The 16,178-nt window shown below is 56.1% G+C and overlaps 1 protein-coding gene across 1 annotated transcript in view; it reads left to right on the plus strand.

Moving 5' to 3' along the window:
- RXRA (retinoid X receptor alpha) overlaps window positions 1–16,178 on the plus strand; it is a 103,414-nt gene that overhangs the window by 72,467 nt on the left and 14,769 nt on the right. The window contains exons 5-6 of the mRNA XM_054174432.1: window positions 10,054–10,223; window positions 15,578–15,707. Of these exons, the coding sequence (XP_054030407.1) occupies window positions 10,054–10,223; window positions 15,578–15,707 (300 nt within the window). The remainder of the gene's footprint in view (window positions 1–10,053; window positions 10,224–15,577; window positions 15,708–16,178) is intronic.

Below are 16,178 nucleotides of genomic sequence, written 5' to 3' on the forward strand. Positions count from 1 at the left end.
CTACTTAAGAAGTTGATTTAGGGGAGTAAACTCAATGGCACTTGGGCAGGTGATGGAGCTCTGGGAGGGTTTGATCCCATCCTGCCTGGGCAGCCTCTTTCTTCCATGCCTGACCAACTTCTTCCATGCCCAACCAACCTCTTCCATGCCTGACCAGCCTCTTCCATGCCTAACCAACCTCTTCCATGCCTAACCAACCTCTTCCATGCCTAACCAACCTCTTCCATGCCTAACCAACCTCTTCCATGCCTGACCAATCTTTCTGAGAAAATTTCTTTACAGAAGCAGTGGTCAGGGGTTGGCACAGGCTGCCCAGGGAGGTGGTGGAGTCCCCATCCCTGGAGGGGTTCAAGAAACCTGTGGCCATGGCACTTGGGGCCGTGGTTTGATGGCCATGGTGGGGTTGGGTCGATGGTTGGCCTGGATGGTCTCAGAGGTCTTTAGGGCCATGGTTGGTCTTGGTGGTCTTTGAGGTGTGTAGGTTGCTGGTTGGCCTCAATGGTTGGCCTGAATGGTCTTAGGGGACTTCTCCAACCCAAGCAGTTCTGTGACTCTGTGATAAACACCAGATAGCCAGCACAATGGAGATCACCATCAGGGGTCTTGGCTACTGCAGGCATGGCTGTTGTGGGGGTGGCTGCTTGCACCCAGAAGCACAGCTCCCTCTGCTCGATCTGTTCCTCACCAAGGTCCAAGGTGTCTGTGCCCCAGCTGGATGTTTGAGGGACTTCAGCTCAACACAAGGAGAAACTCCTTTAGAGTGAGGGTGCTGGAGCCCTGGGGCAGGCTGCCCGGAGAGGTTGTGGAGTCTCCTTCTCTGCAGACTTTCCAAACCCACCTGGGTGCATTCCTGTGCAGACTGCCCTGGGTGACGCTGCTTTTGGCAGGGGGCTTGGACCGGATGATCTCTGGAGGTCCCTTCCAGCCTCTGATGTACTGTGGGACTGTGGAAACTGCTCTTGGGGTTTGGGAGGCAGAGGTCTGATGGGAGCAAACCCCCCGGGTTTGGGGGTGAGGGCACCTGGCCCGCAGTGCTGTCACCCGGGGTTAACCCCGGGGGGCGAAGGGGGGACCGCGGGGGCCTGCGGCGGCGGGGGCCCGGCCCCGCAGCACGGCGCTGCCGGGTGCGGGGAGCGCTGCCGGATGCGGGGAGCGCTGCCGGGTGCGAGGAGCGCTGCCGGGAGCGGGGAGCGCTGCCGGGTGCGGGGAGCGCTGCCGGGTGCGGGGAGCGCTGCCGGGAGCGGGGAGCGCTGCCGGGTGCGAGGAGCGCTGCCGGGAGCGGGGAGCGCTGCCGGGTGCGAGGAGCGCTGCCGGGTGCGAGGAGCGCTGCCGGGTGCGGGGAGCGCTGCCGGGTGCGAGGAGCGCTGCCGGGTGCGAGGAGCGCTGCCGGGTGCGAGGAGCGCTGCCGGGTGCGAGGAGCGCTGCCGGGTGCGGGGAGCGCTGCCGGGTGCGGGGAGCGCTGCCGGGAGCGGGGAGCGCTGCCGGGTGCGGGGAGCGCTGCCCGGTGCGAGGAGCGCTGCCGGGTGCGGGGAGCGCTGCCGGATGCGGGGAGCGCTGCCGGGTGCGAGGAGCGCTGCCCGGTGCGAGGAGCGCTGCCGGGTGCGAGGAGCGCTGCCGGGAGCGGGGAGCGCTGCCGGGTGCGGGGAGCGCTGCCGGGTGCGGGGAGCGCTGCCGACAGGCTGGGTGGATCGCACAGCGAGCAGGAAATTCCAGCAGGAGCCCTTTCTCATGCTCCCCACGGCCGCCCTTGGCCGGCTCGCAGGGAGCAGACGTTGGGAACGCAGCAGCCTGGCCCCGCTCCGGCTCCAGCCTCCCCGGCCCCCAGCGCTGCCTCCGGACGTCAGCGGTTCCAGCCTGGCTCCGGGGGACCTGCTCTGCTCGGCGCTGTCCTGTCACAGGCACAACGAATCAGGCTGGAACCCAGCAGGTTCCACTTCAACAGGAGGGGAAACTTCCTCGCTGTGAGGGTGCTGAGCCCTGGAGCAGGCTGCCCGGAGAGGCTGTGGAGTCTCCCTCTCTGGAGGCTTCCAGTCCCCATCTGGATGTGCTCCTGTGTGAGCTGTTCTGGCAGGGGGGTTGGACTCGACCTTCAGAGGTCCCTTCCACCCCCTACTGTTCTGTGATTCAGTGATACTTGGCTACACAGTTTGTTAACAGGGCTACCAGTTGCTGCTGGAGCCTGCAGCCCAGGCATGCTGTGGAGCACTGTGTTGGATGCCAGCTGGGTCAAGTGGACGTTGCTGCATCTCCAACCATCTAGAGAACAAAAGGCTCTCCTCTCCCAGTGGCTGTGGCTTGGCCTGTGTAAGGTTTTGGGCTGACCCCAAGTTCATTCCTAAATGCAGGAGCAGATACCACGATGGAAGTGGCCTGGGTACAGCCTGGCTGCTGCTTGCCTCCATCAGCTGCAGTGACAGGATCCAGAGTCGCGCTCTGAGCATCCAGGACCTCTCCTGGCTTGTTGCATGCCTGGTTGCTGACTCCAGGACTTCATTGATCTTCACAGCCTGAGATAGTACTTCCTCTTCCCCCTGTGTCTGTGGGGTGGTTTTCCCCTCTCACTTTCACTGCTTTTGTGAAACCCAGAGAGCCAGGGGCAGGGCATGGATGATGGATGGGTGGATGGATGGATGGGTGGATGGATGAGTGGGTGGATGGATGGATGGATAGATGGATGAGTGGATAGATGGATGAGTGGATGGATGGGTGGGTGGAGGGATGGATGGATGGATGGATGGGTGGGTGGGTGGATGGATGGATGGGTGGATGGATGGATGGATGAGTGGATGGATGGGTGGGTGGAGGGATGGATGGATGGATGGATGGATGGATGGATGGATGGGTGGATGGATGGATGGATGGATGGATGGCACCCAAGCTGTGGAGAGGCTGGCAGTGATGCTAGGCTTGTCCTGGCTTTGGAGAAGGGATCTAACCTGGGAGGGGTTTGTTTTGTAGAATCTCAGGGAGCAACTCTAGTCTGCAGCTCAAAGACCTCCACATGTCTCCAGGGGGCTGCTTAAATCCTGACTTAGTTCAGAGGGACTAAAGCTTCTCCTTGGTCTAACCCAGAGTGACCTAGAGCTCAGCTCCTGTAGGCATTGAGCTGTGCTTGAACCTCTTGCAATGGCTCTGCACATCCAGAGCTGGAACCATCCTGGCTCCTGGAGCATCTCTTGGGACCAAGAGGAGTGAGAGGGTCCTGGGGAGAAAGAGCAGGAGTTCAGGTGGCTGTAGAAGCAGGGAGGTGGCCATTCCCTGGTGAAGGGGCAGAGTTCAAGAGCAGGGTTATCTTTAGGAGCAGTTTTGGAATGGAAAATGTCCTGCAGCTTCATGAGCTTCTTTCTTGCATCCTTTTTCAAGTGCTGCTCTTCAAACCTGTTGGTTAAATAGTGCTGGGGTTTTGCTGCTGTGCTTTTAGGGATCCTCTTTAAGCTGAGGAAAAGGCTCTGCTTGATGATTTTCTCCTGGTCCTTTGGCAGTGCTGCTGTTTGCTTGTCCCTCACAGGGTCTGGCTTTGGAGACTGAAGGGATCCAGTGACTTTTGCTGGCCTTTTTTCCCCTTTCCAGATCTGTTCCCCATGTGCACTGACTGCTTGCAAAGATTTCCATCCTCCTTTTAACCCTCTGAAGTTAATTTTCACCCCCCTCACTGTGGTGGTATTTGGCCACCAAAAGCAATACTGAGTTGAAAATGCTGGAGGAAGCACCATTTATTTCTTGTGGCTCAAGTCTGGAGGTTGTTTGGAGCTGAATTTGGGGGAGGTGGAGGTGAGGGGGAAAGGACACCCACAAAACCCAAGCAGAAGAAACTTGCTGACTTGGTTTCCTCAGCTGTTGTGGCATCTTTGGTGTAGTAAGCAGGGACCTCAGGTATTCAGCACTTGGAGATGCTGATGGTGTTGCAAGATGAAGATGTAGCTTCCTGAGAAGGCCACAGACCAATAAATTCCACTGCTGGAGGAGCAGAAATCCCCAGGAACTCCCTACCCAGCACATCCTAAAGCAGCCAACCACTTGTGGGCTTGGAGAAGACTGAGCAAGTTTGGATCTTGGAGGCCACCAGAGCCTTGGGGGTCTGCAGGAGGAGGGTGGTGTGGCCAAGCATTGCAGGGACACATCCCCCACAGCCCTCCAGGTTGGAGAGGGCAGTGATGTCCTCCAAGTCCTCCCAGAGCCTCAACACCAGCTTGCTCTTCTCCAGCAGCTGGGGAGTTCATTCCTCCACCCTGGCTGGTTTGGGCATCTGACTGCTCACTTCTCAGTGGGCTCAGACCTGCACCACCAGCAAAGGCAAGGTGTCCAGTGCTGATGTGCACACCAGCAGGGCATGGAGCTGGCATTCCTGCACATCATTTCCTTGGACCTGGGCAACTGGGCCTCATCTGCAACACACAGCACAAGACACTTTGGCTCCTCAAGACAGAAGAGGTCACTGAGAACTGCTCTTGACAACGTGGGGCTCCGTCCCTTGCTGTGCCGTGGCCCTGGGGAGTTGCAGATGGGCTGGAGAAGCTTGAGATGAAAGATGACAGCCAGCAGCCTCAGGCAAGTGCAGGCCAAATCAAGCAGAATAACACAAGAGCTTCTTCATCAGGTGCCATGGAAAACACAGGCTCCTGTCCTTGGCTCGGCTGAGACATCGCTGACGGAGGTGGGGCTGCCTCTCAGAGCTCTGTGACTACAACATCTTTTCTTTCCTTTTTCCCTCCCCCCCCACCTCCCTCCTCAAGTGGATTTGCAAGCTTTAAAATGTTTCCCTTCTGTGAAGAAAATCAGAGCAGGAAACCTCTGGGCCATACAAGTCTCCCTGAAGGAAACCAGAAGCTCTGGCCCAGCCATCGGCACGGAGCAGGGCACGGGGCAGATCGCCTCTGCCTGCCGTCTCGACAGCTTGGGGCTGCTCTGCCTGGCAGGAGAATGCCTTCTGGGTTGCAGCAAGCAAAATGCCTGGCTCACCTCCTGCATCTGAGGTGACCAAATGCTGTGCCACCCTCAGGACCAAGAGGAAAATCAGTGCTGGTGGGAACAGCACGGTCCAAAGAGTGGCTTTCATCCAGCGCCTGCAGTCTGCGTGGTGAGGTGGAACAGGACAAGGACACGGGCTTCTCTTCATGGTTTGTCCAGATGAACCCATCTGCTGAGGCACTAATTGAGTGTGACTGAGTCATGCTGGCCCTCCCAGAGCCCTTGCCAGCCCTTCTTTCCTCCTGGTGTGCAGCAGTGGGGATGTCCTCTCCAGCTCTTCACCTCCTTATCACCATCTTACTGCAGTAAGGTCAAGAGCCCCCATCTGAGCTTTGGAAAGGTCCTCAGAGGCCATGCATGCTGTCAAGAGCCTTGTTGTCACAGGCACTCTGCAGTTTCATCCTCTCCCAAAGGTCCTCTTGAACAGAGGCTGGATGGTTCCTCACCCATCCATCTAGCAGAAGAGCAGCAGTGCAGAGAAGGGCAAGAGAAAGGAGCCAGCAGCACACCAGGCCCCCTGATTTGGAACCATGGAACCAATTGCTCTGCTGTGAAGCATCTTGTGGCCTCTCTAGAAGGGAGCCAACAGCAGACCAGTTGGAACCATGGAACCAATTGCTCTGCTGTGTCCTTCCCTCTGTAAGACAGGAGGGAGAAGCATCTTGTGGCCTCTCTAGGGTTGAGAAGGACTTGGGTTGGAGGAGCAGTCACAGAGCCCCTCTGGTTTTGTGTCTTTAGCCCACAAAGAGATAAAAATCCAGCAGAGGCAACCAGAACCCAGGGCTCTAATGATCTTTGACTGTAAATGTTCCTGTATTCCAGGGATGGAGCCCCATCCATCCTGGCACACAAGACTAAACAAACCCCACCAAGGCCACAAGGAAACCCAGCTCCCAGATCAAAGCTCTTTGAAAAAAGGAGGGTTTTTTGGTCACCTCCACCATGGCTTATTTGACTGATCCCCCAGTGGGAGTGGACTCCAGGGACAAGATCTTAGGTCTTCATCATTGACTCCACTGGGTTGGAAAGGACCTTTAAAGCTTATCTGGTCATAGAATCATAGACTCAGTAAGGTTGGAAAAGGCCTCAGAGATCATCAAGTCCAAGCTGTCGCCCAACACCTCATGACTAACTAAACCATGGCACCAAGTGCCACATCCAATCCCCTCTTGAACACCTCCAGGGATGGGGACTCCACCACCTCCCTGGGCAGCACATCCCAATGGCCAATTCCTCTTTCTGGGAAGAACTTTCTCCTCACCTCCAGCCTAAACTTCCCCTGGCACAGCTTGAGACTGTGTCCTCTTGTTCTGGTGCTGCTTGCCTGGGAGAAGAGACCAACCCCCACCTGGCTCCAACCTCCCTTCAGGGAGCTGGAGAGAGCAAGAAGGTCTCCCCTGAGCCTCCTCTTCTGCAGGCTAAGCAACCCCAGCTCCCTCAGCCTCTCCTCCCAGGGCTGTGCTCCAGACCCCTCCCCAGCCTCGTTGCCCTTCTCTGGGACAACCACCCCTCCAGCCAGCCCAGCTGGATGACATTGCTCAGAGCCCCATCAAGCCTGATTTTGAATGTCTCCAGGGATGGTGCCTCCACCACCTCCCTCTGTTCCAGTGTTCCCCCACCCTCCTAGTAAAGAACTTGTTCCTAGTGTCCAGTTTGTGGGGAGGGGTCTCCTCACTGCTGAAGCATTTCCTTCACACCAAGATCTCAGATGATCTACTGCAACCCTTGCTCCTTCTTTCCTCCTCACTACCCTACCTGCTCTTTTCTCCTGGAAACAAGAAGCAGTCCCCATTCTGTTCTGAAATGGCCACGTGGCCCTCAGCATCTCCACTAAGAAGGAGCATCAGCTTGTCAGGTCTGGGCACATCCTGGTGGCAGCAAACCACAGACATCTACCACTGGGCTTCTGGCAGTGGAGATCAGAGACCTGGAGGACTCTGCTAAGAAGCTCTTAGACCCTTTTGCCTGCCTGTTGCACCACAGATGTCCTCTCAGTTCTGCTGAGCTTCTGAAGCACAGCCTGCAAGTTTGGCTGCATCTGCAGGGAGGTCCAAGCCTTGGAAGCCACCAGAGTCCAGGAGTCCTGAATGCCAGCTGCAAATCCTTCTGCCACTGGGGACAGCTTGCCACCCCTGGAGCTGTGTCCTGCTTCAGGGTGAATCTGAAACTAAGGACGTGGAAACAACAGATGTGGGATGAATTCAACCCCTGGGTCCTGGGGAGGGGCTTTGGGGGTGCCACACCTGGGAGAAGGAGGTGACAGTAAGGAGACCATCAGAGGGATGTTCATAGGTGCATTGGCAACTGTCCCCCAGGGCCAGGCACAGAGCTGTGGCAGGAGCAAACCAGTTCCTCACATGAGGAATGAAGCTGTTCCCACTGCATTCCTTGAGCTGCCCTTAGGGAGGGAAAACAGCACCCACAAGTGAGTCAACACCTAGAGGAGCTCCTGCCTTGCAGGCATCCATGAAAGATGCATCCAACAGGAACAGGTCAGGTTCACAAAGACCTGGGAAGCAGCTCAGCTTCAGGGAGGGAGCTTCCCACTGAGGCACACCTTGGTGAGGAGCTGGGCAGGAAGCAGCTGCTGAAGGGGAAGGAAGGATGATGATGTCCCTGAGCTCTGCCCTGGGAAACAGTCACTGCCCCTGTGAAAACCCAGAGAGCCAGGGACAGGGCATGGGTGGGTGGGTGGGTGGCTGGCTGGCTGGATTTGATGGATGGATGGAAGGATGGATGGATGGATGGATGGATGGATGGATGGATGGATAGAAGCATGGATAGAAGCATGGATGGATGGATGTCATCCAAGCTGTGGAGAGGCTGGCAGTGATGCCAGGCTTGTCCTGGCTTTGGAGATGGCTGGTCTTGGAAAACTGGGTTAGCAGAGCAGGTAATGCTCTCCTAGTACTGGGGCCAGCTCTGGGCTCCCCAGATCTAGAAGGACAGGGAACTACTGGAAAGAGTGAAGTGGAGGCTACAGAGATGCTGAAGGGCCTGGAGCATCTCTGTGAGGAGGAAAGACTGAGAGCCCCTGGGGCTGTTGAGCCTGGAGAAGAGAAGGCACAGAGGGGATCTGAGCAATGCTCAGCAAGAGCTGAAGGGTGGGGGGCAAGAGGCTGGGGCCAGACTCTTGTCAGTGGTGCCCAGTGATAGGACAAGGGGCAATGGGCACAAACTGGAACCCAGCATGGGTCTCCATTTCCTGGGGCAGGTAAGAAAGAAGTTTGCTCTTCTAGGTTTTGTTTTCACCCTTGGCACAGAGCTGGTGCCACTGATTGCCTAAAAAAAGGCTTCTTGTGTTAGCAGCCAGCTCTGGTTTCCCTCCAGCAGGTCCTGTGCTCCCCTTCACAGCACATAAGCAGCTTCATGTCCAGGTGAGGCTTTAGGGTGATGGTCAATGCATATCAGGGCTTTCACCTTACTCAGTGCCTCACTTGGTCCTCAGCAGAGCTGGAGGAGTTCAGGAGTTGTCTTTCATGAGCAGTGATGGAAACTCAGTGAGAGTGAGATGAGAGGAGACCTGAGAGGCAGTGAGAAGAGACCTGAGAGGGAGTGAGAAGAGACCTTATCCCCTTCCACAACTACCTCAAGGGAGGCTGGAGGCAGGTGAGGGTCATTCTCTTCTCCAGTGCAACAAGTGACAGGACAAGGGCAACAAAGCAGTGAAGGGTCTGGAGAAGAGGGCTGGGGAGGAGCACCTGAGGGAGCTGGGGTTATTAGCCTGGAGAAGAGGAGGCTGAGGGGAGAGCTCATTGCTCTCTGCAGCTCCCTGAAAGGAGGCTGGAGTGAGCTGAGAGTTGGTCTCTTCTCCCTAGCCTCAGGTGACAGAGGAGAGGAAATGACCTGAAATTGTGCCAGGGCAGGGTTAGGTTGGAGATGAGGAACAGTTTCTTTGCTGCCAGAGTGGTCAGGGATTGGCACAGGCTGCCCAGGGAGGTGGTGGAGTCCCCATCCCTGGAGGTGTTCCAGAAACCTGTGACATGGCCCTTGGGGATGTGGTTTAGTGGTGGTGGCTTAGCAGTAGTGGTGGAATTGTGAGTGGTTGGCCTCGATGATCTCAAAGGTCTCTTCCAACCTCAACATTTCCCTGGTTCTAGCTCCTGTTGCTTGGGCTGTCCTTAACCAGCCCGGGCTGAAACCTCCTGTGGGAAGAGGTGGTGTGTGGAAAAGTGTGTGATTTTAGGGTATGGCTGAGAAAGGCAGGGGTGTAACTGTCTGCACAAAGCTGCTCTCCAGGTGTGGGGGAAGCCTGCTGCTGGTTTCAAAGGAGGATCATTCCTAGCACTATTAGCATCTAACAGCTGCTTTTCATCTGGGTAGCTCTCAGACATTAACTCATCAGCATGTGACATGCTCCTGGCTAGGTTCCTCCTGCCACACAGGCTTTGGGACAGGTCTCTCCTGTCTGTTGAGGAGCTGCCCAGAGACAAAGACAAGGCTGGTGGTTTGCATAGAGTGGCTGCAGGCACATCCCTGCCCCAGCTCCTGTCCCACGCTGCCACCGTTCTGCCCTGCAGCCTCCCACCAGCCAGCGGCATCCCTGCTGGAGCAGGGCAGCAGATGACCAGAGGACCTCCATGGAAATTCAGCATGGAAGAGTCCCCAGGAGATGGCTGAACTTTGGACTTGGTGCTTGTGAAGTGACCAAGTTCTCTCTCCTTTGTGCTGTCACTTCGCCCCTCCATTTCCTTCTGCCCTGCTGTTGCCTCCTTCGCTTTTCATCGTTTGTCTTTCACCTTTTGGTTTCCAGGACCAAAGGGGAATTTCCCAGCAGAGGTCAGGTCTGAGTGGGAGCCTCCCTTGCCCTGCTCCCACAGGAGCACACCTGGAGCAACTCTCCCAGGCCAGGGCTTCTCAGTGGCTTCCCCAAACCTTCTTGGACTATCCAAGCTCAAGACCCCCTGACCGTAGCGCTGGAAAGGTCAGGTTGGAGGACAAGACATCAGCTGCGATCCCAGAGGTCTGAGGATGCTTTAAGGCTTTCATGACTCACCCCCATGGAGCAGCAGGGTCCCAGCTCAGCCTGTGACACGGTGGTCAGGAGCCCTGGGCTCACACTGTGCCTTCTCTGTCCACTTCCAGCTGTCCAAGAGGAGAGGCAGAGGGGAAAGGACCGCAACGAGAACGAGGTGGAGTCCACAAGTAGTGCCAACGAGGACATGCCTGTGGAGAAGATCTTGGAAGCTGAACTTGCAGTGGAGCCAAAGACAGAGACATACATTGAAGCAAACATGGGCTTGACGCCGAGCTCGGTAAGGGACCCTGGCCCCAACCCCCTCCTGGGCACCCTGGGGCAGAGGGGAGGGTTCTGGGGATGGCAGCCTTGACCTGGCATGAATACAGCACTGAGCCTAGGACAGAGAGGGGTTCACCTAGTGTGAGGGGTCCCTGCACATGGCAGGGGGGTTGGAACTGGATCATCCTTGAAGTCATAGAATTGTCAGGGTTGGAAGGGAGCTCAAGGCTCAGCCAGTTCCAACCCCCCTGCCCTGGCCAGGGACACCTCACACTGCAGCAGGTTGCTCACAGCCACCTCCAGCCTGGCTGCAAACACCTCCAGGGATGAGGCTTCCACCACCTCCCTGGGCAACCTGTGCCAGGCTCTCACCACCCTCATGGGGAACAACTTCCTAACATCCATTCTGAATCTACCCATCTCTAGTTTTGCTCCATCCCCCCCAGTCCTATCCCTCCCTGACACCCTCAAAAGTCCCTCCCCAGCTTCCCTGTAGCCCTCTTCAGATCCTGGAAGGCCACAATTAGGTCTCCTCGGAGCCTTCTCTTCTCCAGAGTGAACAGCCCCAACTCCCTCAGTCTGTCCTCACAGCAGAGCAGCTCCAGCCCTCTGCTCCTCCTCATGGCCCTTCTCTGGACACCTTCCAGCACCTCCAGTTCCATCCTATACCAGGGGTCCCTTCCAACCCTAACAATCCTCTGATTGTATGATTCATAGAATCACAGAGTGGGCTGGGCTGGAAGGGACCTCCAAAGGTCAGCCAGGCCAACCTGCTCTGCAGCTGTCCTGTGGGAAAAGAGGAGAGCTCTGAAGTGCAACTTGTGCTGCAGCCACCGTGTGTGAGCTTAGGTGAAGGCACAGGGGCAGTGGTTTTACACTGGGGCAGGGCAGCTCTAGCTTGGACATTAGGAAATAGCTCTTTCCTGTGAGGGTGGTGAGACACTGGCACAGGTTGCCCAGGGAAGTTGTGGACACCTCATCCCTGCAGGTGTTCAAGGCCAGGCTGGATGAGGCTTTGAGCAAGCTGGGCTAGTGGGAGCTGTCCCTGCCCGTGGCAGGGGGGTTGGAACTAGGTGCTCTTGAAGGTGCCTTCCAGCTCAAGCCATGCTGTGATTCTGTGCAGAACAAAACTCTCTGCCCTTGCTCCTCCACCAGCACTGCTGCTTTGCTGACTCACAGCCCTAGGGAAGGAGCAGATAGTGTGAGGTGGAATTTGAAAGCCTCCCAGAGATTTTTCCTGCAGTTAACAGAAGATACCCTGCTCTGAAGAGCTCAGAGTCCAGCCAAGCCAGTAAACAGCCTTGTGTGGCTGAAGTGCAGAGAGATAAGAGCTGTAAAGTGTGGGTGTGACTTTTCAGATGCAGAATGATGCAGCTGCTTGGCTCCAGGAAGAGAACACCTGGAGGAGTTTGCTGAGAAGTTTGCTTTCAAGTTCCTTTCCCATTTTAAGCCATGAGGGTGGTGAGAAGCTGGCCCAGGTTGCCCAGAGCGGTGGTGGATGCCCCATTCACACATTGCATTGGGTTGGAAGGGACCCTGCAAGGTCATCTTCTCCATTCCCCCTGCAGTCAGCAGGGACATCTCCAACTAGATCAAGCTGCCCAGGGCCACATCAAGTCTGATCTTGAATGTCTCCAGGGCCAGGGCCTCAACCACATCCCTGGACAACCTCTTCCAGTATGTCACCACCCTCCTAAGGTCCAGCCTAAATCTACCTCAGTTGCCCCTCACCCTGAAACCATTCCAGGCCAGGTTGTGTGGGGCTCTGAGCAACCTAATATAGTTGAAGATGTCCTTGCTTTGGCAGTGGGGTCCACAGCCTCCCTGGGCAACCTTTTCCAGTGTCTCAGCACCCTCCCTGCAAAGAACATCCTGCAGCTCTCCAGCAGCGTTTGGTGCAGGGACACAGATGCAAGGACCCAACTGAGCAGGCTAATAGGAAGCAGCTTGTTTTGTACCTGGTGTCTATTAGGGCCTGCATTTGTCTGCCCTTCCATCACAGGGCTCTCTGGGGAGGGCTGGGAGGAGGGCAGCTCCTCTGTCTTCCCTCTCCTCAGCCGGTGGCCTCGTCGGGGCGAGCTGCTGATCTCGTCCATCTGCTAAACCTGCTACCAATGTCACCTCATCCACAGGAGCTGCTTGACAATAATGGGGCATTTCAACAAGCCTCCTGCTTCTATTTAGATGCAACACACATCCCTGTTCACAGTAATGCACCCTGAATTATGCAGGAACCAGCTTTCAATTTGCTCCGGGAGGCTGAGGAGATGCAGTGCCAGACGAAGCCATTTATTTCAGCTCGCTCTCTGGGGTTTGTTTCCCACTCAGCACAATGCTGGCTGCAGCTCCCCCTCAAGTATTTTTAATCCTGGATCAGACGTCAGAGTCTCTCCCCAGCCCCTTGCTACCCACAGAATCCCTCAATTCCAGCGTGCTGAGGGTTGGAAGGGCCTCTGGGTGTCATCCACTCCAAAGCAGGATCAGCGAGGGCAGGCCAGGCAGGGACGTGTCCAGGTGGGTTCTCAGAGTCTCCTAAGAAGGAGACTCCACAACTTCTCCTTGGCAGTCCTTGCACAGTAAGAGCATAGAATCATAGAACTGTCAGGGTTGGAAGGGACCTCAAGGCTCAGCCAGTTCCAACCCCCCTGCCAAGGGCAGGGACACCTCACACTAGATCAGGTTGCTCACAGCCTGGCCTTCAAAACCTCTAGGAATGAGGCTTCCATCACCTCCCTGGGCAACCTGTGCCAGTGTCTCACCACCCTCAAGGGGGAAGAATTTCTTCCCAACATCCAAGCTGAATGTCCCCATTTCTGTTCCAGGGGGCAGGAGGATGAGCTTGCCTCTGCCCTGTGTCCCCAGCAGCCGTGAAGCTGGGCTCCAGCAGTGTAAGCACCACCTCGGATGGGCTCCTGGCCACTGAAAGGCAAAGCCTGTAACTGAGAGCTCTTATCCCTATTAGCTCTTAATTGGCCTTTGAGCTGCTGGTTTCAAGTCACCATTTTCTGGAAGATGTCTCCAAGCTCTGGTTTTCCAGAGGGATCAGGTGCCTGTCTGTCCTTTCATCCTGTCACACTCCGGCACTGTGCCCTTGCTGTTTACTGCAGGAGGGGATTTGCTTACCCCTGTACAGGGAGGGTTCCTAGGAGCACTGTGCAGATCCCTTCCTGGAAAACAGCAGGGCTCTTTCAGCTGCAGGCATGATACTTTCAGCTGCCTCTCAAGCTCCCCTGATTAACTTCTGCCAGGAAGCACCGTGGTGGTTCCAGGAACTGCCATCTGAGGTGTAATGAAAAGCTGGGCTCCTCGCTGAGGCTTTGTGTGAAGGCTGGGGTCAGCTTGTGCTGCCTGCAGAGCAGCACTGAGCCAGCTGGGCTGGGGGCCCTGGGGCAGGGCTTGCTGCACCAGGACAAGACCATAGGATCACAGAATGGCTCAGGTTGGAAGGGCTCCAGAGGTCATCTACTCCAACCTCCCCGCCATGGGCCAGGGACACCTCTCAGCTAGACTCAGCTGCTCAAGGCCTCATCCAGCCTGGCCTTGAACACCTCCAGGGAGGAGGCAGCCACAACCTCCCTGGGCAGCCTATTCCAGAGTCTCACCACCCTTGTTCTGAACAACTTCTTCCTAAGCTCCAATCTAACCCTGCTGTCTCTCATCTTTAAACCATTCCCCCTTGTCCTGTCTCTAGACCTATGAAAAGTCCCTGTGGAATGGATGGTGACAACCTGCCCAGAAGCCACCCCTGAGAAAAGCTTTGTCAAGACCATCTGACTTGCCCCAGAAACCCTTTCATGGGGCTGTGCAGGCACTTGTTGCTTCCTGGGTCAGGTTCTGCTTGAGCATGGGGTCTCCCATAAGCTGTGTCCCACTCCATCCCCATCCTGCTTTACAGGAGCTGGGTCACCAGGTTCTCCACCTGACTGCTCCAGCTTGCTGGCCAGACTGGGATGATTTGAAGTTGGTGATGTGCCTACAGCCTGAGTTACACTTGTTCCTTCTCCCCCTTCCTGCAAAGACCTCTGAATGCTGATGTTCCCTGCTTTCCAGTGAACCACTGCACCCTGCAGAGCTCCTCCTCACACCCAGATTAGCTTTTTCCTGTTGTCCAGAGGAAATCCTGACTTATCTCCCTCTCTTAGAGAAAAGCCTGCTCCCTGCTCACATCTCCTTCCCCTGGGAAGACTCCCAGCTCTCTTGGGGTGAGACTTCCCTGTCCTTGCACCCTTTGAGGAGCTGCTGGGGTCAGGCAGAACGAGGAAGGACGATTCCCAGAACGATGCTGCCTGCTCCTCAACAGCACTGCTGAACATGAGCCCCTTCCCATCCATCTCTGCAGGCAACAGGTGAAAATACTCTGAAGGCCCCTGAGCTTGCCAGATGCTGGGTTATTTTAAGCCTGGAGAATAGGAGACATTGATCACTGAGGCACATAGTTTGTGTTTGCTGCCAGGGGACAGGGGAGGGGACTGGAGAGGGGTCTGGGGCATGGCCGTGAGGGATGTAGCAGCATGGTCCTCACCAGCCCAGCCTGGGAGAGGGCTTTGCAGGCAGTTTGTGTGAGGAATGGCCTTGTCCTGCTGAAACTGAGCCTTGCAGGAGGAGGGGGAGGTCAGGCTGGTGTTGGTGTCTGCTCTGCCTCTGAATTCACACTTCCCCCTGCCATCCAGGGGCGAGGGAAACGCTCCTCCTCCCGTTTGCAAACTGCTCTTTTAAGGACATGGAAGAAAGGGAATCGTGCAAGCAAAGCTGCTAGGTATCAGCAGGGCTTATGGGGGGATATGTGGAGGGGCTCATAGATCCCTGTCCAGAGAGGTAAACCCTCTCTCTGCATGCTTGGACTAGCAAGGTCTGCCTTTGTCAGGGTTAGACAGGCTCTTCCCGTTCCTAATCATGAGCCCACTTGAGCTGTTAGCAGTTCCTTTAAACAGGGATTTGGTGTGTTTAGGCTGACTGTCCTCCTTGAGAGCAGATGGTTTTTGTTACTGGATAATATTTCAAAGGAAAGGGGGTTTTCCTCTCCCCCCCAACCCTCCCATGCCCCCTCTGGTGCTGGCTTATCGAGCTGGGAGATGCTGGCACGGGGAACGTGTGTGCAGCACGGGTCTGCGGGAGCCTGGCCATCCCTGGGCTGCTTCAGCAGTCAGCGTGATGGATTTTGGGTCACAGCACTCCTGGGGCCCGTTTTGAAGCTGGGTTAAAAAGTATTTCAGCTCTATGGTGGAGAAACCAAGTCACCTCCTTCCCCTGTGACTGGCAGTGGCCATTCCTGGGGTCCTTCCCTGCAGCGGGGAGGCGACGAACCCCTTCCGCTGCTCCTCCGGCCCCTCTGCCTTCTCTGAGCCTTTTGATCTCTGTTTTCCTCTGCAGCCCAATGACCCAGTGACAAACATCTGCCAGGCAGCAGACAAACAGCTCTTCACCCTGGTGGAGTGGGCCAAGAGGATCCCTCATTTCTCCGAGCTGCCCCTGGATGACCAGGTCATCTTGCTCAGAGCAGGTGAGTGAGAACCAGCCCCACCTGGGCTCCCTCCCTGCGCCCTGGGAGTGCTCCATCTCACCACTGACAGGTATTCCACTTAGCTTGAGGTCCCAGCCACTTGAAAGCTGTTCACTGATTCTGAGTAATGGCCCTCTGATAATTCAATTGCTAAAAGAGGGCTTTTTAAGAAGCCCCAAGGGAGGTGCTGCTGAATGAGCTCCAAAATGTTGCCCCAGCTGCCAATCAGCTGGAGGAGAGGGGCAAGGGGGGGTAGGGGGTGGAAAAAACATGGAATGAAATAAAATGAATGGCCCAACCTTCATCTCTGATGAGTGAGGTGCTCAGGGATGTGTGCTGGGTGTTTGTGAAAGCAAAGGAGCTGGGGCTGGAGAGACAAATGGGCTTGGGGGGCTCCATGAAATTTCATCACACCAGGAACGTTTGATCATAATTAAAAGCAGAAAGGGGGAGAGGAATACACTGCCCTCC

This window comes from Dryobates pubescens, chromosome 29 (genome assembly GCF_014839835.1).
Source record: "Dryobates pubescens isolate bDryPub1 chromosome 29, bDryPub1.pri, whole genome shotgun sequence".
Lineage (NCBI taxonomy): Eukaryota > Metazoa > Chordata > Aves > Piciformes > Picidae > Dryobates > Dryobates pubescens.